Genomic DNA, 23440 nt, shown 5'->3' on the forward strand with positions numbered 1-23440 from the left:
CCCTTCTCTGCTCTGTGCCCACTATGCACTGCACTGCCTGTTGCTCCCAGCTCTCAGCCTTCCAGGTGGGTTTGGTTAGTGGGGGTTAGCCACTGGCAGATCAGAGGGCAAGAAGAAGGTGAGGTCCTTTATTCTCCTAATTCCCTCCTCAATGGGTCTCCAAGGGGTTTCTGTCTCTCTTCCTAAGGCTACAGCTCCTGTCTCTCCATACAGAGATCTCTCTCTGTCTCCTCCCCACCTCATGAAGTCTCCCTCCCATTGCCCCTTTGCTCCCAGGAGTGATAACACCTCCCCACAGTTACTAGCTCCAGGATTGCTAGACTAGGACACTGCCTCCTGTAGAATTTCCTGACCCTACCCACGTCTCTGTAAATAGTTCATTTCTTAAAAACCAGTTGCTGTCGACTCCAACTCAGAGCAACCTCCTGTGTGTCAGAGTAGAACTGTGTTCATAGGGTTTTCAATGGCTGATTTTTCAGAAGTAGATTGCCAGGCCTTTCTTCTCAGGTGACTCTGGGTGGACTCAAACTGCCAACTTTTCAGTTAGCAGCCCAACATGTTAACCATTAGCACCATCCAGGGACTCCTCCTGTTTCCTGCTATCACCCTAATACTGGCTCAGTGGTTAAGAGCTACAACTGCTAACCAAAAGGTCAGCAGTTTGAATCCACCAACCACTCCTTGGAAACCCTATGGGGCAGTTCTATTCTGTCCTTTCGGGTGGTATGAGTTGGAATTGACTCGATGGCAATGGGTTTTGTTTTGTTTTGGTTTCGTTTTGGACTTATCTTGGGAGGGAAATTCAGGAAGAACCACACTTTCTGCTAACCATTCTGATGTGAACTTTAAAAGAAATGTGAACTTATCCCTTCCCACCCCTCTCCACCCCTCAAAGCTGGTAAAGCAGAGCACAATTTACAGCATTTGCTTACACATCTATCCCCCAGACGGGGAGCGCCCAGAGGGCAATGTTCATTTTTGGAGTCCTGCAGATGGTCGATGTTCAAGGAATGTTTATTGATCCTAACTGAACTGTAAGACCTTGGACAAGTCACTTGTCTAAGGCCTCAATTTCTTCATCCGTACAATCTTTCCAGGTACATTGAAATTTTACCCACTCAAAGCCAAGTAGGTAACATAGAAAGGTGGGTAGGGGCAAAAAGTTGTTGAGAGTGCTTTCAATCAAATGTTTTAAATGGCACATTAATTAGCACATGGTTTTAAAGCAAATGGGCATTTGAAGGAGGCGCTCCTTCCCCTTAAGTCATTTATCGAACAACAAGAACTAGATTACATGGCAGAACCATACAGTGACATATGCTACTATGGTCAAATCTGTATCTGACACCAAAAAATATCCAACCACCCATTATTGTGACAAAATAGGTTGCAAAACACTGTATACACCATGATGCCAATTTCATAAAATATTCATACCCATCTATCTGCACGGGAAAGGGGATCATTTTGGGAATCGATGGTTATTGCCAAACGTTGGGGGAAGGTGGAATTTATTTTGTGCTTATTCTTTTTACGATGGCATTTAAAAAGATAAATACATACATACAAACTATTTCCATTGGAAGAAGCCCTGGTGGCTGCTAATCGAAAGGTCCACCAGCTGCTCAGAGGGACAAAGATGTGGCAGTCGGCTTCCATAAAGATTTACAGCCTTGGAAACTGTATGGGGCAGTTCTACTCTGTCCTTTAGGATCGATGAGTCTGAATGGACTCCACGACAACGGGAAGGGAAATTTCCATTGGAGGAGGAGGAGAAGGAGGAGGGTCCAGCCTGCCGGCTACGCTTCCTGCAGTCCGAAGGGCCAGCAAGGCGGAAAGACTGAAGCAGCTGAACGGTTCGGCGCCCGGCGGCGCGCACTTCACTTCCGGGCCTCGCGGCGCCGGGGGGCGTGGCGTGGCGTGGCGGCTCCGCCCACTGGGCGTGGCGAAGGCGAGGCGAGACGAGAAAGCGCGCGGAGGAAGCGGGACGGCTATGGAGGCTTACGGTGTGCTGCTGCTGATGGGCGTGAGCGGCTCGGGGAAGTAGGTACTTGGAGACCAGGCCGCCGCTATCCGGGCCGCGGGGACGGGAGGGCCCTGGGGAGCCGCCTGCCCTTCTCTTCGCATAGGAGGAAACTGAGGCCCCGGGGACCTGCTGCCTCTCCGCCCCCTCCAACCCCCTCGCCCCAGGGCGCCTGCCCCAGAACCCCATACGAGATTCGGGTTCTCCATCTATAAAACGGGGAGGATCTGCGAATCCACGGTCAGGGAAACCCTTTGTAAAGAGGCGCCTGCGCGCGCTAACAGTGAAAGGTCATCACCGGGAAGAAGGACGCTGCGCTCGCACCTGGGGTGGCGCGCTGGGAGGGTAGTAGGCCCGAAGCGAGGGGGCAAACCACCTCCCAGGCTCTTACAGACCTTCGTCAGCCTGAGCAGAGCGACTGCGCCCCTTCTACGAGGACCTGAACTTCTCTAATTAGATTTTGGAAACTGAACTGAACCATCTAGTCTGTTGGCTTCAGCTTGAAGCTGGAAGAAGGAAACAGTGTTAATATGGAAGGGGGCCTGAGGGCCCCGGAGAGAAGGAAGGTGGAGGGCAGACCGGATCCACACCAGCTCTGCCCAGCACCATCTGGCCACACTTTGGGGTTAGGAGGGTAGCCGTTGGCTTGCTGGTTACACAACTGCTGCAGCTTTCTATCAGATGTAGCGAAACACGGGACTTAGTCCATTGAAATATATCTTTCAAAGGCCTATAGTACCTTTCGAATTTTCTAGAAGTACCCACGTGGCTCGGTGTATATGAAAGGATTTTTGTTCCAGGTAGATAGTTAGCTTTCCAAAATTCATGTGGTGTTTTTAGCTTCAAAATCAGGAAATCTTGAACTGAAATTAAAGTAAAACATAGAGCCTGAAAATCTCTAGCTGTTGTATGATTTGAAGAAGTTGGAGAATGGGAAACTGCCGCCATAGTGTGATGTGGTGGGAGTCAGGAAACCTAGGACTTGGTTCTCCTGCTGCCTGGCTGTGTGAGCTGGGGCAAATTTATCTACCTTTCTAAGCCCTGGTTCGGATGAGGAAGCCCTGAACCACATAATTTACACCTTATGATACTTATGCATTCAATAAATATTTAATGAGCTAGTGCCTTACTTTAGGTAACTGTCATATAGTGAACAAGACAGATAAAATCTCTACCCTCAAAGAGTTTACATTCTAGTACGAATGTTATTATTGTTAGGTGCCATCAAGTCGATTCTGACTCATAGCGACCCTGTGTACAACAGAAGAAAACACTGCCTGGTCCTGTGCTATCGTCACAATTGTTGCTGTACTTGAGCCCATTGTTGCAGCCACTGTGTCAGTCCATCTCACTGAGGGTCTTCCTCTTTTTCACTGACCCTCTACCAAGCATGATGTCCTTCTCCCGGGACTGATACCCCCTGATAACATGTCCAAAGTATGTGAGGTGTAGTCTCGCCATCCTTGCTTCGAAGGAGCATTCTGGCTGTTCTTCCAAAACAGATTTGTTCGTTCTTTTGTTAGTCCATGGTATATTCAATATTCTTTGCCAATACCATAATTCAAAGGCCTTAATTCTTCTTTGGTCTTCTTTATTCATTGTCCAACTTTTGCATGCATATGAGGTAATTGAAAACACCATGGCTTGGGTCAGATGTACCTCAGTCTTCAAGGTGACATCTTTGCTTTTTTAACACTTAAAAGAGGTCTTTTGCAGCAGATTTGCCCAATGCAATATGTTGTTTTATTTCTTGACTGCTGCTTCCATGGGTGCTGATTATGGATCCAAGTGAAATGAAATCCTTGACAGCTTCAGTGGTGTGGGTGATGGGCAGTAAATGAAGAAATGCATATGTAGTGGATCAGGTGGTGACAGGTGCTCTAGGGAAAAGTAAAGGAGGATAAATAGAACAAGGAGTCACTGGGTGGTGCAAACAGTTGGAGGTTCAGGTCTACCCAGAGGCTTCTTGAAGAAAGGCCTGGCAGTCTACTTCCGAAATATGAGCCATTGGAAAACCCTGTAGAGCACAATTCTACTCTGACACACGTGAGGTTGCTGTGAGTTGGAATCAGCTGTACAGTAACTGGTTTTTTTAAGTAGAACAAAGAGCTCCAGGCAGGATGGTCAGGGAAGCCTTCTCTGAGAAAGTAGTATTTGAGCAAAGACCCACAAGAAATAAGAGAATAAGCCATATGGCTGTATCTGGACAGAGGGCATTATAGGCAGAGAGAACAGCAAGTGCAAAGGCCCTGAGGTTTGGCTTCTTGGGGGACCAGCAGGGAAGCCCGTGTGATTGAGTGAGGGGGAGAGAAATGGGAGATGAGGTCAGAGAAACAATGCAGGTAAAGAGAAGTGCTTACATGCTGGGTAGAAGGTAGAGCCAAAAGGATATGTTGGAGGATTGGATGTGGGGTGTGAGAGGAGAGAGGGGTCAAGGATAACTTGAAAATTTTTGGCCTGGGTAACTGGAAAAAGGAAGTTGCCCCATACTGAGATGGAGAACCAATAGGTGGAGCAGGTTTGGAAGAAAATATCGGGAGCTCAATGTGGCATATGCCTATCAGTCATCCAGGAGGCCCTGGGTGGTACAAATGGTGCAAAGAATTAACGTGCTCAGCTGCTAACTGAAAGGTTGGAGGTTCAAGTCCACCCAGTGGCACCTCAGAAGAAAAGCCTGGCAATCTACTTCAGATAAGTCAGCCACTGAAAGTGCTGTGGAGCACAGTTCTACTCCAGCACACATGGGGTCACCATTATTTGGAGTTGACTGGATGACAGCTGGTTTTTATCAGTCACCCAAATGAATTTCCAAGTGGGTGGTTGGATACCCAAGTCCAGAGTTCCAGGGAGAAGAACTTCAGATGTAAATGTGGGAGTCCTTGTGTATCAGTGGATTTAAAGACGTGACATGTTGAGATCACCAAGGGAGTGAGTGCAGATAAAGAAGCTGTCCAAGAACTTTGCCCTGGGGCCTCAAATGTTTAAAAGGCAGGGAGATGTGTCAAATGTTGCTAATTGGCTGAGTAATAAAATTGCTGGGAGAGATTATCTTGATCTTCGAGTATAGCAACCTTGGATTCTTTGGTGACCTTGGTGGTCCCTTGTTGGGCTCTGCAAGATTGTTCATTATACTCCATACCACTTGGAAAAAACGTTTGTCATAGCCTAATAATGGATTAAGAGAAAAATAGTCTCAAAACAGAAAGACTACATTTTAAACACTGTTAAAGCAACATAATGCCAAATAATAAATTCACTTATTATGTCTATTTGTCTCCTCCCTCCCCACCTGAATGTAAGGGATCTTTTCTCTTTTGTAAATCTCTTGTGAATCTCTCTTTGGTTACCCTTTATTTAAGGCAATTCATGATGGCATCTATATCAAGCAATGAAAGAAAGTTTACTTCTTTAACATACTTATTTAATTTTTAAAAAGTGAAGCAATTTAAATAAAAATACCCAGTAAATAATTGTCAAGATGATATGCAAAACCACCTTGCATGATGAAATGGCATGAGGATGCAGTAACAGTTCTGAAGGTAGTACTCGAATGATTGACGGTTGAGCAGAATTTAGAAATTGGAAGCAAGAAAGGACTTCACGTATCAGTAATTGTCTGCCCAAATGTCAGTTTTGTTGTCTGCCAGCCTCTCCATGATGCTAGATTGTAAGCCTCAGGATGGCAGAGACCATCTTGGTGGGCTCATCATTAGATCCTGGGAACTAGTAGGTGCTCAATGAAATGCGTAGGTGATGAACAAATTATGTGGCTCAGCCCCTTTGTTTTGTAGGCTTAGAGGAGAAAGAGAATGTAGTCATTTAGTTGCAGAATGGAGACTGTGGTCCAGATCTCTGGCTCTGAGACCCAAGCCCTTCTCACTAGAACGTGCTACTTGTTAGGGTATGAACGTATTATTATTGGATTCTTTGCTGGTAATTCTCGAGTCATTGGCCCATGTCCTTTATTTTAAGAGTGTGTCTCTTTTAATCCCCAAACAATGTTTAAATGATTTCATGAGCCCCCGGACCTCGCGTGGTGTTACCAGAGGTTAAATCCCCTTATCCACCCTTCTCCACAATATCCTCAGTAGAATTTCATCACTTTATTAATTCAAGATTTTCTCTCAAAAAAATAAACATCTAGAAAACAGGGATCAAAAAAAAAAAAAAACCAGTTATTAAAGAAAAACCTTCAAGGGTTTAATGAGATCTTATACATTTGCCTCTTGAAAAATAAAATAGTGGTAACTGGTTAATTATTGCTTCATTTAAATTCCGGGAGAATGGTAAAGCCATTCTCTAGGATCCAGGGTCAAGTGCATTATTGCTTTAGCATAAAGTTATTGGGGTTTTAATACTGTCTGGGGCACCATCTGTGTACCACGCATCCTCGGATCTGAGGAAACACACACACGCTGGGAAGGGGCAGTAATCTGAACACCTGTGTCCTTTCCACAGATCGACCGTGGGCACTCTGCTGGCATCTGAGGTACCTGTTTGAAGTCTCCTAAATGTATGGTCCCCTGGGGTCTGGTCTCATTGCTTCTCTCCCTCTGCCCCTTCCTTTCTTCTGGCTGATAAACAAACAAAAACCAAATCCATTGCCATCGAGTAGATTCCAACTCGTGCTACAGTGTAGAACTGCTCCGTAGGGTTTTCTTGGCTGAAGCAGACCACCAGGCCTTCCTCCTGTGGCACATCTGGGTGGGTTCAAACTGTTTGCGCCACCCAGGGACCTTCTGGCTGGTAGTGTTTTGTGAAACTTACCAGTCAGCTGCAGACACCTCCACACGGCTTATGAAACCTGTTGATGCAGTTTTGCCTTTCTCCGTGGTGATGACAAATAGTGATGAATGAAAACAGGAGCCACAGCAGCCCGGTGGCAGGGATGGTGAAATGACATCACGAGCCTCTTCCCTCCTGTCATCAGGGCTAGCGATGCGGAATGGGGGGTGGTATTTGCAGGAATCCTATTTCTGTGCCTCCCCAGTTAGTGTTGACCACATGGTGACTGTCACACTGCACTGCCTGCTACATACACCCTCTCACTTTGTTCTTACAGCTGGGATGGAAATTCTATGATGCAGATGACTATCACCCCGAGGAAAATCGGATGAAGATGAGCAGAGGGATCCCGCTGAATGACCAGGTAACCTTTGCTGTTCCGATGCAGATCTTTCATCTGGGTAACTCAGATTGAGACCTCTGTCTGAGGCACTAGGTGTAGCCGAGCTCCTGAGTCACAAGGTAACCACGTGCAGGTGCTCCAAGAGCCAGACACACAGCAGATCCTCCACGGATGTTAGCTCTGGCCCCAAACTTCTCTCTGAACTCGGCACCAAGAACAATGCTGTCACCTGCCCAGCTTAAGCAGAGTCTGCCACAATACACTGTTGCTGGATTTTAATCTGCAGAACGTAATCCCTGAGAGGGCAGAGGTTCCCCTATGGCCCCTACGTGGGAAAGTTCATCTCCTCCCCTTCCCAGGTTCCTAGTAGCCCACCACCGTCACCAGACTCTAGCATCCACCAACCCAGAGGACCTTTTCAAAATTCAAATCTGGCCACATGCCCCTGCTGAAGACCCTCTGGGGGCTTCCCCCTGGTCTTAGGGTCAAGACCAAACTCCTAAACATGCAGGGTCTGGCCTCCACACCTGCTCAGCCTCTTTAGGTACTACTGCGTGCCCCTCCTGATCTCCACGGGAGCCTCCTGGCCTCCTCTTGGTCCCTCCCCAACAGGACTTCTGTGCCTGCTGTCCCCACTACCTGCAGTGTGTCCAGGGGGAACCCCTGCCCATCCTTCAGAGCTCAGCTCGCATGTCATTTATTCAGGGACACCCTCCCTGACCTACCTTAAGTACAGCCACCTATGTAAACTCATCATACCATGTACCTTATTGCCCTTGTCCTAGTTGCAACTTTACATTTGACGGCATGAGAATTTGATTAATATTTGGCTCTGCTACTCTTTACCCTCAAGAGGTCATTCCTGTTCATCATTGTGTCTCCAGGGCCTGGCACACAGAAGACTTCAGAAAATATGTGTGGCATGCTTGTCAGTGAATGAACGAATGAATGAACGAACAGCACTCTGTGTGCATTGTCATGTGGCCATTTCCTAGAGTGTTTCTGTAAAATCATAGCTACAGAATGAGGATTCATTTGTGTACTGGCTGCAACTCACAAGGGACTGAGGACCAGGTCGAAGGCAGGGTCCATAGGCTCACGCACTAACATGTCCAAAGGGCAGGAACGGAACGGAACTGGCCAAAAGCCAGCACTTTTGTTTTTACTTTCAGTGACCTCCATTCCATCCCAGGCGTGTTCCCCTATTTTCCCTTTGTTCTGCTTTGCAGGACTTGATTCACTAAACCGTCACTAGATCCAACTCGAGAGCACTCTGAGGGAACACTTCTCTTTGTTTTGAGTTTGTAGGTTCAAGCTTTAAACTGTCAAAAGTAAGTTCGCAACATTTGGCTGTAGAAAATAGGATTAAAGAACTATAAATTGAGATACAGATTAGTAATCTAAACATGATATTATACTAGAGATAATAAAGATGATATAGACAATCTGGCCCGACTACTAAACTTGTGTGACCTTTGGTAAATTGCTTAATCTCTCTGTGCCTCATTTTCCTCCTGTGAAGTATGGATGGTGAGAGGACCTATTTCATTGGGTTCTTGGGAGGATTAAATGAGATAATACAGAAAATTGCCTGAAGCATTCCGTGAATATCAGCTATTATTATTATTGCTATGGAGCGTGTAAAACGTGACTGTGGTGGTGTTATTTTGTTTCTCTCCTTGATGAGTGCAAATAAATGGTAAATTAGAGAACAAAGTAAAACATCCCAATGGACAAGTTTTACATGTCATTTAAATAGCTTTTCCTTTACAAGTGATGCTTGTTAAGTGGGCAGTATGGATGGCAGGGCTGGGGGTAGATTTCTGAAGAGGAATTTATTGTACAGGATGAGAAAAGCTTATCCAGACTACTGGAAGAATCACAATGAGTTACTAAATACATTCACAAGAAACTTTACAAGTGAGCCAAGCTGTAGAGAGAAGAGAAACAGGTAGATTTATATGCTTGATACCATGATTGGAGGGGGGCAAGAACACAGCCATTTAAGAGTGAAGGTGTAGCCAAGCTTAGACAGCCTTCCTGGTTGCCCTGACAGCCAAGGCCCTCATCCCCCATGGTGATGTAAGGAGAACAGCCACATGTGAATCACTTAAAGAGTTTCTGAGGCAAACACACTGGTTAGCTCTGCCTTGGGGAAGAATCTAGAGAGGGTTGCAGGAGGGTTTTGGCTTAGAGGGCTGAAGCCTGAGGTCTGAAAGGAAGGAACCTGAATTAAACATGACAAAGCCTCCTTAAATGTAAATTAATTAAAATTACATTTAAAATCCAGTTCCTCTGTAGCACTAACCACATTAACGCACGTGCCTATGGGTACCATATTGGACAGCACAGATACAGAACTTTTCTGTCATGTTCTATTGGACATGCCAGTCTAGAACAATGTCCCACCTAGGCTGTGATGAGTTATTAGCAGGATGATGATAGTAAGACTATGAAATTTCAAAGCTTTAGTCAGGGAGTCTCCCTGCATGCCAGGTCCACACTGTCCTGCCTGAGCTCACGGTGACTCTTGAGCAGAAGTCAATTTTAAAGTTTCCACTTCTCAAGTTTGTTTAAAAGATGGTGGGGTTGTTTTGTCTTGTTTTGTTTTGTTTCAATTTTCCTGATTATAAATGTACTGTTTGCCCTGTCTAGATAATTTGGAAAGTACCAAAAATTTTTACACAGAATGCATCATCCCTAGTCTTGCAAAAATAGCTACTAATTGAACTTTGGAGTTTCTTCCAATGTTTTTAGTGTATATTATTTTGCATGCATTCTTTATGTTCTTAAATTAACTCCACACCATGAAAAACCAGTCCCTCTCCCCTTCTCCCCCCGCCCCACCTCCTTCCCCTTTGTCCACCTCCCCCCAACAGCGCTGGACATACTCCTCCACCATCTGTGTCTCTGTGCCCCATCTCCCTTTGCCTACCATCCACTTCAAGACCCAATTTTCTAGATGTTTTATAGCTGTTTCTGTCAGATCATAGAAACCTCAGGCCAAGGAATCCATCCCTGTCCTCAGGATGTTCTGATTTAACTCTTGGAAGCACTTAGTTGTGTTTCCCTCCAAGCCCTGGGGGTGGAGGGTGGGGCGCACTGTCCCCCCTCATCCTGCACACAGGGACCATCAAGCGTGAGATGGCCTTGGATGTCCAGTCAAGCAGGCAGAGATGCTAATTTGGGTTATGTTGTTTCTTCCTCCCTTTCCCTTAAGACTTTTTTTTGTTTGACTTTCATAATTTATTATATTGCACACAGTAACTGTTTGGAAGGCACAGAGCTCAGTGAATTTGCTCTAATGCCTCCTCCTTGTCTCAGTTTCTTTTTTTCTGTAAAAAGGCAATCTCTATCACTTTCTTTACAACACTACAGACATAAACTTTGGAGTTTATGTGTCCTACTAAAACCCAGTTGCCATCGAGTCGGCTCCAGCTTATGGTGATCCCATGTGTGTCAGGTAGAACTGTACTCCATAGGGTTTTCAGTGGCTGATTTTTTGGAAGTAGATCAACAGGTCTTTCTTTGGAAGGCACCTCTGAGTGGACTCGAACCTTCAGCCTTTTGGTTAGCAGCTGAGCATGTTAACTCTTTGCACCACCCAGGGACATGTGTCTGAGTCCTCCCTAATGCCCTCACAATAAAGTTCAGAGCCTCAGCTGGTCAGTCAGCTGTTGACCATCTAGTCCTGACAGTTCCTCCTGACCTCCTTAATATATCAACTCCCACGCCTCCTGTTACACCAGTGCTAACATTCACTTCACCCATTTTACTCAAGAGTCTTGACATACAGCCTTTAAATCTCCCAGTCTTCGATTATGCCCTTCCCTCTGCTTGGCTGGCCCTTCTTCTCCAGCTGAAATCCTCTTTATCCTTCAAGTTTTACTCTTCTAAGGCCTGATTAAATTGACTTCTCTCCCTGTGTTACCACTCCATCTTAGGAAGGCTATCTCGTAATAGCCCTCACCACTACCCTACAGGTAATTTAATTGATCATCCACCCATGGAAGATGTCTCTTCCATCAGCTGTGACCCATTTGAGGACAAGGACCAACACCAATCATACTTATGTCCCCAATGCTTAACATGGTGCTTTGTAGATATTAGTTATTCAGTGTATGTGTATACCAAATTCAGTGTATACCAAATTCATGAGTTAAAGCCCTTTTAAAAACTCAAAACTGAAAAAAGACTGTTTATAACAGCTACGACATCCACTAAAAAATAATGCATAAAATGGAGACTACTCCTTATCTTATTTAAATTCTGAAGCAGCTCAGTGAATTATATATGATCTCCATTTTACAGATAAACAAAGAGGCACAGAGAAGTGAAGTAAGTTGAGCAAAGCAACACAGAGGGGAATCTCTCTAACCTCAAAGGTCATATTCTTTCTACTGTGCTAAAGGCCTGGAGAATCCACAAAACAAATCATTGACAAGAATTCAATCAGTGTTGGTCAGATGGGGAGAGAAAGGATGAAATGGAGGATGAGGGTGAGAGCGGGCAGGAGAGCTGCGGCACTCCGTAAGCACGTCCATCAGAGGGGACCTGAGCCCTAAAGGGTACTTGGGGTGAGTGGTGGCACTAACACTGGCCTGGCTGTAAGAAGCTCCAGGATGAGAATTTCCATCTCCACACTGGAGGCCAGGTAGCCTCTAGAGCTGTTTTGGAAAAACCTTTCTCCTTGTGGCCCAGGTGATCCTCCAGGAAAGGATCCCCATCTTCTAATTAGAACTCAGTTATTTAGCAGCTTCAGGAATAAAGTTTAGAAGTTTCTCTTTTTTTCAACAGAAGAATCCTGATCAAAAGGGGGAAAATATAGAACAGAATTTCAAATTCTCAGGCACTCCAGACTTTCTGGAGCCATGGAGACTAGAGGAACCGCTGAAACTTGCCCTGAGATCATCTTTAAACCTTAAACCAAAAATATTCACTGAAGTCTTCTTAAAACCAAACAATAGTTTAGCTTAACTAGTAAAAAAAAAAACGTCTGCCTTGAGCATTATGCTCTTTTAAGAGTATCTGTATGGAATCAACGTGACAACAGCAAGTCAAAAGATAGGAAATTTAGGGGTCTGTGAGTTTATGTTAATGGGGGAGCAATAACTCAGAAAAGGTGAGAATGGTTTGCACAACTCGAAGAATATAATCAGTGTCATGAATTGCACATGCAGAAACAGTTGAATTGGTGTATGTTTTGTTGTATATATTCTCAACAACAAAATAATAAAAAAAAGTTTATTGTGGTAAAATATATATCAAAATATTTTATGTGAAATTTATATATAACAGAATTTGCCATTTTCACATTTTTAAATGTACAATTCAGTGGCATTATATTCACAATGTTGTGTAACTGTCACCACTGTTTCCAAACAGAAATCCCACACCCATTATGTAATAAGTCTCCATCTGCCCACCCACTGCCCCTGGTAACCTCTGATCTACTTTCTGTCTGTCTGCACTTGCCTGTTTGAGATATTCCATATAAGAGGGATCATATACTACTTGTCCTTTTGTGCCTGGCTTCTTTCACTTAAAGCGCTTCTCTTTCATCGCCGCCCTGTTTCATTGTCTTGGTGACTGATGGGCAGGGTCGTTGTGATGCAGACTCCTTTCGATAGGGATGCCATAAATTCTGTTAGGGAAAATGTCTGAAAGCATCTGTTTCTGATTAAATAGCTTTGTATTTGTTTCTGTTTATTAGCCATTTCATACTTGAGCCTCTGAAGAGTTTATGACTAAATGAAACAAAGTCGTTAACATTGACTAAATCGTATATTAAGGCACTGTTGTTAGTTGCTGTGGAGTCAGGTCCAACTCATGGGGACCCCATGTGTGCAAAGTAGAACTGATCCAGAGGGTTTTCAAGGCTGTGACTGTTCGGAAGCCGATCTTCAGGCCTGTCTTCTGAGGCGCCTCTGGGGGGGTTCAAACTACCAACCTTTTAGTTAGTAGTTGAGCCCTTAACCGTTTGCATCACCTAGGAACTCCGAAGGCACCCTTAAAACAATGAAAAAGCATGGATTTAAAGTAAGCGTCTATTTCTTCGTACAAGGATAGAAAACTCATTACCCAAACATGTTTTCTGTTATTTTTCATATGTTTCATTTTCATTATGAAATATTGCAGTCATATAGCAAGTATGCTGAATAATACAGTCAACACCCAGCTTAATGAAATACTGCACAGCTCAGTGAATCCAGCTGATTATCCCTGCTGCCTATAGTCCTTGTCCGCCTTCTTCCTGACTCCCCTCATAAGCCCAGAAAATACTATATTGCAGAGGTATTCACGTTGCATAAATGTAGCCCCTCCAACCTTTTTTCTCCTCACAGACCTCTCCAGAACATGAAGTCCCAGAAAATCCTAATAATAAACATTAATCATACACAGTCTTCTCCAAGAACCCATAAAGGCTCCCCATACATCCCAACTTCATTAATGGAGTCCCTGAGGTCTGCAGATCTGGAGCTGGTAAGCCTCATCATCTTGTTATTTCATTCACAAATAACCACACTGGTTCCACCAGAGGCACCCAGACAAGAGCTAACATAAGCAAATGTTTCACTCATTGAATCCATTTGAACTGCAACGTGTAGACACTGTAGTAGCTGCTGTAATTTGAGCAATGATCTGTGTGAATTATGTAGCTGTTGTCATTTATGATCTAATTTCAACTCAACATTACCATGCAATGCTTTTTAAATTTTGTTATATGCTCAACATGAAAAAGAATATTATTTATAATTCTCTGCCTTCCGAGAAGGTGAGTCCTGGTAACCGGAGGGTGTTTGGTTTGCCGAGCACAAGTGATGGCCTCAGGAAATGACCTTTCGCTTACTGAAGCCTGAATAACTCTGACCGAGAAAAGGGAGAACCTGAGCCCAGCAGAAAGATACAGGAGCTAAAGGTGGTCACCGGGGACCAGAGAGCTTGAAAGGCTCCTTATGGAAAAGATCAAGAGAAAAAAATGGCCAGGGGCTTAGGACAGAGACCAGAGACTTCAGAGAGATTTTCAGTCAGTGCAGTAGACAGAATTGCCATGGAAGAACCTTGCCACCCTCTATACTTTAAAGATAATATAACTAAGAAAAACTAAAGCGAATGTTAAAAAGAAAAAAAATTATAACCGGTGTCAAAAGCAAAATGAGAAACCCTTAGGTGCCAGAAGCAAAGTCGCAAGTTTGAACTAAATCTAAATACTCCCAGGTTTTCACACTGCATAAAAGCCAGAAGGGCTGGATGCTGAGGGTTGTTTGTTTGTTTTTTTGTTTTTTTTTTTTTTTAATTACCCCGTAGGTATGGGAGATTTGGCTGTAGGCCTATTTGAAGCAAGAAGCTGAACCTGAATGTCTTGCATAGTCTTTAAATGAGGAATAAGATTTCCACCCTCCGGACTCAAGAAGCAGCAAAGGAAGCTGGCTGTCTCCCCTGGACCACAGGTGAAAAAAAGTCATCCTTGAGAAACTGGAGCTCTTACTGTGCCCAAATACACATTAGATAGTAGGGTAGCACCACCCTGAGAAATCAGTAATACAAAGCTCGTCTGGAATTGGTGAAACTACCTATGGAACCCGACAAGGGGAAAAAAAAATCTTCCGCTGAAGATGAGCCTACAATCAGAAATAACAGACCCTGCAAGGAAATGAAACAGTATGACGGAGAATCAGCAAAGGCACAAATGAAAGAAGTTGCACTCCATGATACAGAGATAACAGAATCAAAAGTACGGCAATCTTTGTCAAGTAGATACAAGAGACCAAAGGGGCAGCTTCTGTCCAGAGGTGAGATGGGAAGGCAGAGAGTTAGGAGCTGGTTGAATGGTCATGGGAGATCAGGGGTGGAAAGGAGGAGTGTGCTGTCGCAGAATGGGGTGAGCAGTTAGGATCTCATAACAATGTATGTATAAAAATTTTGTATGGGAGACTAACTTGAAATGTAAACTTCATTAAATTACAGCAATAAAAAAATAAAAGACGAGAACAGAAAATTTGAAAAAGAATCAAATAAAAATATTAGCAATGAAACATATAGTCGATAGATGGAGTAAACAATAAACTGTACACAGCTAAGAGGATTGGTGAATTTGAAGGCAGAACTGCAAAGCGTCAAAGACAAAGAGATTTTTCTTTTTCTACCCAAAGCAGGGGCAGATTAACCAGTAAGCAAGGTACACACAGGCTTACTTGTATTTACTTACTAATCTGGGTAATACATCCCTGACGCAAAGAGAAAAGATTATCTAAAGGAATGGCCAGTACTCTGACTGCAGACTTCTCAGCCACTATCGAGGTAAAAATACAGTGAAATTACTATTCAAACTGTTAAAGAAAAATAACTGTCAACCAAGAATTCTCTACCAACTAAAATCTTATTCAAGACTGAGAGCGAAATAAAGACATTTTTTGACACGCGCAAAGACAGAAGGGGGAACCGTAAACTTCTCAGTCTAGTGAGGGATTTTAAAATACTTCTCTTAAAAACTGATACATCAAGCAGACAAAAAAATTAGTAGAGATGTAGAAGATTTGAACAATAAAATAACTTGACCTAGTAAGCATAAATAAGATAAAGAATAAACAGTCTTTTCAAATACACATAGAACATTTATAAAAATTGATCATGTACTAGACCACAGAGGATGTTGCCACAAATTCCAAAGGTGAATATCATACCAATCACACTTGTTTTTACCAGAACGCAGTAGAATTAGAAATCAATAATAAAAATTCTCACAAATCACCAATATGCTGGAAAGTATAAAAATAAGTAAATTTTTTAAACAAAAAATTAATATTTATGTGACTAATTTGTAAAAATCAAAATGGAAATTATAAAATATTTAGAAATACAAAACAACAAATGTGCTCTCAATCAAGACTTATGGGATACAGGTAGAACATTTCCTAGAAGGAAACTCTACAGCTTTTGAATGCATTTTTGAAAAACAGCAAGAATAAAAATAATGAGCTAAGTGTTCTATTCAAGGAGGGAAAAGAACAATAAACAAAAAGACAAGAGAGTAGGAAATAATATACATGAAAGCCAAAATAATGGAATAGAAAACAGAAGAACTATGTAAATGATGAACAAAGCTAATTGTTTGAAAATATAATAATAGACAAATCTCTGGACTGATAAAAAGGAAGAAAGTGCAATTAAGATTAGAAATGAAAAAAGCCATGAACATTCCGATGCTAGTCAATTTGCAGACTTAGACTAAATCGGAAATTTCATAGAAAAATATAGCTTGCTGTGAGAAAATGGGCTTGGATGCTAGCGATCTGGTTGCAGAGACGCTGCTCCAGGGACACAGTACATTTTCCTCTCAGTGAAGATGTGACCTGGCTGATGCTTGCGATCTGTATAATTTGGCTTGAGATCTGTATAATTGTGTTACTTCCTTTGAAGTAATGATAGAAGTGATAAAAAGTACCTCTACCTTGTACAGAGTGTAACCTGCAGCTGTGAGCTGTGTTAGAGGTTCTGGAGGTCCTGGGAAGCTGGGCTGAGATGGGCTGAATCTGCTCCTGCTCTGTGTGGCCACCTGGCATCCTCCAAGTTCCCACATCCTTAGCTAAATAAGTTCATAATATGTGGTATGGTATGGGGGTGAGGGGGTTGTGGGTAGTCCCTTCCTGCCATCTCAAATGTTTTATTACCGAAACTAACTCAAGAAAAAATAGAAAACCTGAATACAACACAACACTTATGATACAGATGATTAAAATGAGGCTTAAAACTAGTAGGAAGTATACACCAATGTTCATTATAGCATTATTCACAATAACCAAAAGGTCGGAAAAATTTCCAATTGTCTGTCAACAGATGAATGGATAAACAAAATGTTGTATATCCGTACAATGGAATATTATTCATTCATAAGGAAAAATGAAGTTCAAATTCATCCTACAACATGGATAAACCTTGAAAACATCATGCTAAATGAAATGGCAGCACAAAAGGACAAATATTGTATGATTCCACTTAGATGAAATATCTGAAATAGGCAAATGCATAGAGACCAAAGTTTGTTAGTGGGTACCAGGGGCTCGGGGGAGGAGAAAATGGGAGGTTATTGTTTAAGGGGTACTGAATTTCTGTTTGGGCTGATGAAAAACGTTTAGAAATAGATACTGGTGATGGTTGTATGATACGGTAAATGTAATTAATATGGAATTGTACACTTAAAAATGGCTAAAATAGCAAAATGTTTGTTACATATATTTTTCCACAATGAAATGATTTTCAAAAACCATGTCTGTAGGATATGCATCAAAATAATACAGGATGGTGGGCACGGACAAGGATATGGTTGGGGCATAATAAAAAATCATGAGTTGAAAATTGAAGCTGGGTAATGGGTACGTAGAGGTTTGTTGTGCACTATTCTGTCAGCTTTCGCATTTGTTTACATTTTTCCATAATAAAAAAGATTTTTTAAAAATGCATTATGGCCAGTCAAGATTTTTCCCAGGAAGGAGGAGAGAACATGTCTCAGGAGGATTTCTTAGCGCAGCTCTGGATGTAAGGTGTGCTATATAAAACTTCTTCTGTCTTCCTTTTGAACTCTGGTAAAATTATTTCTCACAGTGCTTCTCACCTTATCTGAAGAGTTTTGTTTTTGTCAAGTTTGAAGAGTAGAATTGCTGACATAAATACCCTTCACATTTGAGAATCGAAGGCACCTAAAGAATACATGCACTGCAATAAAGAGAGATTTGTAAACATATCAGAACCAGGGCAAATTTATATTCAGTGGAGAGACTACCCTGGAGGCAGATAGGATCCTTTAGTGCAGTTATTATTAATATTAGAACCACTGACACCTGAGCCTGTAAAGTGTTTAAGTGGTTAACTATCTACTGCCTTGTGCGTACACTACTTCTCAAAACCACTACGATTTCTCCAGAGCTTAACATTTGTGAGTATAAAGTAACTATGTCTCCATACAAAACGATACCTAGAAAAGTCACTTGTGTCTGCTTTAATTTCAGGACAGGATTCCATGGCTCTACAAATTGCATGGCATTTTGCTAAGGTAAGAGAGCACTGGGCCTTGGCATGATAAGCCAGTGAGTGAGGAAAAGCCATCAGAAAGTACAGGGAAAAATTACATTCTTGGAATCACAACTGACTGATGATAAAGGACCCCAGAAATGAATGCAGTATGCTTCTAGCAGGAAGCAACAATGATTTCAATCAGCCACAAGCAACACATGGTTTAGTTATGCTCTGGAGACAAACCAGCTACACAGCTCCAATAATTATTAGCTGGGAATCTTGGTCAGCGACCTGACCTTATAAGCCTCAGTTTTTTTATCTGTAAAATGGGGATAAGTATAGTTCCTGCTCACAGGTTACTGTGAAGAGTGAGATGATGCGTGAGTAGCATTTAGAACAGTGTCAAATAAACAGTAAGTGCTCAAAAAATGTTAACTGATGCCACTACCATTATAAATTGTTACTGTTAGTGACCGTGGATTCGGTGACCTCATGCACAACAGAACATTGTGATCCATGGAGTTTTCATTGGCTGATTGTCAGGCTGGGGTCGTTCGTAAGTCCACAGGTAATTGGCTCCTGGGATTGGAGATCCGATCCAATCTGTGTAGTCCAGCTCTGTTGCATGCTCCTGAGCCATAGGCACCCACCCACCCCCATATGTGGGCTTGACCCCACTGAGACTTCTAGTTGGAACATGGAGAAAGGATGAGGAAAAGGCAAAGAATGGGTTATAAATCTTGCTTTCTAACACGAAGTCACATTTTATAAACCTAAAACAGTCTGGGCCATATGAAATGAGAATATATTTTTTATTGTTTGTTTTCACACCCCATTGATGTGGCTGCCAGCCCATCTGCATGGGCTCCTGATGTAGAGTTGGAGAACTGCCCACCTGGGTCTCTGACATAAATAGACACTGGAGATCAAATACACTGACCTGCAATGGAAGCAGAAGTGAAGACGCTCAGGAGAGCACAGATCAGACCTCTTTGTTGTTGTCACTGAGTTAGCTGCGTCTCATGATGACCTTATATAACAACAGAACATTGCCTGGTCCTTCGCCATCTTCATGATTGTTGGTATGTTTTGAGTCCATTGTTGCAGCTGTCAACTAGATGGACTGACACGGTAGCTGCAACAGTGGGCTCAGACATAGCAATAACTAAGGATGGCGCAGGACCAGGCAGTGTTTCCTTCTCTTGTACGTAGGGTTGTTACGAGTCAAAACCAACTCGATGGCACCTAACAACAACATTGTGTCAATCCATCTCATTGACCAAATAGAACATCCTTTTCTAGCAATTTCCTGATGTCATGCCCAAATTAAACGAGTTGTCCTCTAGACCCAGAATAAACAAGCTCTCACGCGTGGCCCTCAGGAAGAGCAGGAAGGCTCAGGGGTGTAAGTTGGTTTCTGATGATAAACTCCAGCCGCTGGTTCTCCAGTCTGCGTTGGCCATAAAACCAAAGTGAGGCCCCTTCAGAAGCCTCGGTTCTCAAGTGAACTTTCCACTAGATATCCAACCTGCTGTTTACGTTTCACCTCTTAACTCTAGAGTCTCAAAGAACCTCAGGATGACTGCCTCCCTGCCCAGGGGCCGGGGCACACTGGGGCTCAGTGGAAGCTGTGGCTTACTCTCTTGGGTGGTCTTTGACCACACAGGTTTTCCCTTATTGGTGCTTTGTCACTTTGCCTCTAGTTCTGACTCAGGTCCTTGGCAACTTCTCATGTCCTACTCGCCTTGACCACAAAGGGACAGATGCTCCCTTTTCTCCTGCTTTCTTCAGCTCTGCACCTTCTAGTAACTTCCCTCGACTTTTCCACCATACCATAGAGTAAGAATGGGGAGAAGCCAGTTGTGAAATTCAAGTCACTGAACGTGCTGTGGAGGAGACACTGAGACCTGCTGTGTTTTTGTGACGTGGGTGTCCACTGGCAGCCACCTGTGTCCGCACTCTGAGGCTGAGCCCATGTCCCAGTCCTTAAGAACAGAACCCACCCTTCTTGAGCCCTTCCTGTGCACCAGGCACCTTGATAAACATTTTCCTTACAGCAGTTCTAGGAGGCAGGCACTCTGAGCAGCCCCATTAACAGATGATGAACTGATGCTCAAGGAGGTATATACCTGCTCAAGATTGCTCAGTTCATTAATGGAAGATCTTTAACTCAAAGCTAGAACTGCCTGATGCTTAACCACCATTTTTTAACAACTGTTGGCAGAGAAGTAAGACTAGAGTCCTCAACCTAGAACTGACACCAAACCAAACCAGTTGCCGTTGAGTCAATTCTGATTCATGGCAACTCCATGTGTCACAGTAGAACTGTGTGCTCCATAGGGTTTTCAATGGCTGATTTTTCTGATGTAGATCACTAGGCCTTTCTTCTGAAGTGCCTCTGGGTAGACTCAAAACTCCAGCAGCTAAGCACGTTACATTTGCACCACCCAGGACTTCTAGAACTGGCTCAGATTATTTTAAATGTCTTCATTTCTTTAACCACCACCCCCCCGCTTTTTTTTAAACAGAGAGATAGCCTCAGGGGAGCGTGTGGTTCTAGCTTGTTCAGCTCTGAAGAAAATGTACAGAGACATCTTAATACGAGGCAAGGATGGTACCCCTCGGAAACATGACAAGTTGGGCAAGGAAGAAGAGCCACCTGAGGTGAAGCTCTTTGTGGTCCACCTGAGTGGGTCGTTTGAGGTCATCTCTGGACGCTTACTCAAAAGAAAAGGACATTTTATGCCCCCTAAGCTACTTCAGTCCCAGTTCAATACTCTGGAGCCCCCGTCAGCTCCAGAAAACTTCATCCAAATCAGTGTGGACAAAGAGCTTTCAGAGATCATCACTACCATTATGGAAGCTCTAAAAGTGCAGTGAGAATCATTCCACATCAGTGCTCCAGAACAGAATTAGGCTGAAATCTCTGTCCCATCCCAAACCTGGTCCCACATATCCTTGCCGATACTGGATTATAAATTCTTAAAGTGAACAAATCATAATTCATCTAGGTATACTTGTTTGGGTATATTTTTAGGAATTTGTGATACCCTTGGCATCATGCTTTGGTGAATGGGGGAGAGGGAGCTTTAAAAGTAAAGCTTACTTGAAGTTTAAATACACCTGTGATTCATTCAGAGGAAATTCTGTAACCAATGCTGGAAATCAGGGCCTTGTTTAGAATGCTCTTGATCATGCCTGTATTTGTACAAATAAATGTGATTTTACTATCGCTGGCATACCCTAGAAATTGGTCTCAGGAGCAGAAACACATGGAAAATCAACCCCTCACCAGCAAGTCATTTCACACCACACACCTTTGTATCCTCTCTGTCCTCGAACGTGGTTCAAAGCTGGGGTCCAGAAAGATAGTAATGAGGGAAGCAGCAGACACTTTCCAGCTCTTCAGAAAGCCTAATGCAAATTTACCAGCAGCAATACCAACTTTCTTGCCTCTTGACTAAAACTACGTCAGCTTAGTGAGGTAACATTGTCTGCTCACCAGCAGCTCTGATTAGCAGTTGTGTGACTTAAACATTGAAAAGGTAGAGCAGTCAACAAAATCTTTTATGATAATAAAAAGGATCATTTCTGGTAGAATAAAAATTGAAAATAATGATTAGAGAGAAAAGTAGGAGAGCTGCCAAAATAGTTCATCTGAGCAGTTCCTACCTCAAAATGTCTGCCTTTGCCGTGTCAGAGCTGGACGAGACAGACCTTAGTGACTGTCCCACAGTGTGCAGCAAAGCTGCTGCTGATGCCCAAACCAAAAAGCCAAACCCTCGGCTGTTGATTCCGGCTTGTGGCGGCCCCGTGTGTTACAGAGTAGAACTGCTCCACAGGGTTTTCTTGCCTGTAATCTTTACAGAAGCAGATCACCAGGCCTTTTGTCCGTGGTGCTTCTGGTGGGTCTGAACTGCCAACCTTTAGGTTAGTAGTCATGTGCAAACCACTGCAGGTGCAGGATTTCACCTCAGAGTGATTTCAGGCGCTGCAGTGAGCCACTTCCAGGCATGTGGTGGGAAAGTACCCCCAGCTGTGTTGGTTAAGCGCTCTTTCGGCTGCTAACCAAAAGGTCAGCAGCTGGAACCCACCAGCCGCTCCATAGGAGAAAGATGTGGCAGTCTGCTTCCCTAAAGATTACAGCCTTGGAAACCAGCTGGGGCACTTCTGCTCTGTCCTCTAGGGTCATTATGAGTTGCTTTTCCCTGCTGTGTGGAGAACATGTTTTGTGCTAGTTAGTGTGTCTTCAACCCCTCGACACTTGCTGATGTCCCTGTTTAACAGAGCACAGGCCTTAGGCTCAGGGCCCTGACAGTCTCTGCAATTTAATCACTTCCTGCTGTTCTTGATGTTTCATTTTAGTTTCCTTCTAGGTATGTCACATGTCCATTTTTCCATTTAAAGTTTTCAATTTAAAATAGTGACATAACATTTTCTTTAGAATATATATTTATGTTAAAGTGGGTCATTTAAAGATAGACAAAAAGTAGACATGGCTCATGGAGACACCAAAATTGCACAGGTAAGTTGAGCAGAGGAAGCATGGGCCTCACTGACCCACCCTAACCCATCTCGCAGACAGGAACTAAGGTCCCAAGAGAGCTCCGTGAAGCCGGGCTAATGCCAGAGCCCTCCTGACGGAAGAGACTGTAACAGCCATCAGCAACTAACGCTGGCCAGGAAGGAACACTTAACCATTGCGCCACCCAGGGAGCCCATTCTGGGCCTTAGGCCTAGCTTTTCTGTGGGTGATGACAAGAAACCTGAGGAACATGTAAATATGCGGACCCCCGCCCCCCACCCCAGCCTAATGAACCAGCATCTGTAATGAAGGGCCCAGGTCTCTGTCTAAAAGCTCCGTGGCTGACTGATGAGCTCCCAGGGCCAGGAAACACCAGGTATGGTCTGATGAGCAAGGCCATTTTGAAACCCCATTTTTTCTGAGCCTACTCTGACAGCAGCATCAGGGAGGCTTTTGAGGATGGTGAATTCAGGGCTAGATTGGTTCTTACCAAGCACGGACCATACTGAGCAACTCACAAAGGGCCACAGATGCTGTGCAGTCTCTCAAGTGGTCCTCTGGGCAGGTTGACAGGGTAGGAGGCGCCTGATACTAGGAGGGTGCTAAAGTGAGGTGGCTGATTTATCTGGCAGGGATCACATGTACAAGTGGCCACAGAAAGGGATGGAGTGAATTCCTTTTACTGATTTGCATGGCCTTGGATGTATCCCAGAGACAGCACACCACAGGAAAGCTGGATTTTCTAAAATGG

General features: G+C 43.6%; 1 protein-coding gene across 4 annotated transcripts; it reads left to right on the forward strand.

Moving 5' to 3' along the window:
* Nucleotides 1-1984: 1984 nt before the first annotated feature.
* IDNK (IDNK gluconokinase) lies at nt 1985-22922 on the forward strand. Of its 4 annotated transcripts, none has more exons than XM_023735771.1 (5): nt 1985-2047; nt 6482-6512; nt 7086-7172; nt 18158-18201; nt 20693-22922. In XM_023735771.1, exons 3-5 carry the CDS (start codon nt 7137-7139, stop codon nt 21042-21044), a joined length of 432 nt encoding a protein of 143 aa, XP_023591539.1. In that variant the 5' UTR covers nt 1985-2047; nt 6482-6512; nt 7086-7136; the 3' UTR covers nt 21045-22922. The 4 variants fall into 4 exon arrangements, 3 of the variants coding, with proteins under 3 accessions (XP_023591539.1, XP_004381353.1, XP_023591538.1); XM_004381296.2 differs by having other exon boundaries at nt 1994-2043; XM_023735770.1 differs by lacking the exon at nt 6482-6512 and having other exon boundaries at nt 2014-2047.
* The last annotated feature ends 518 nt before the right edge of the window (nt 22923-23440 follow it).

The sequence above is a fragment of the Trichechus manatus genome, unplaced genomic scaffold (assembly GCF_000243295.1).
Source record: "Trichechus manatus latirostris isolate Lorelei unplaced genomic scaffold, TriManLat1.0 scaffold00082, whole genome shotgun sequence".
Lineage (NCBI taxonomy): Eukaryota > Metazoa > Chordata > Mammalia > Sirenia > Trichechidae > Trichechus > Trichechus manatus.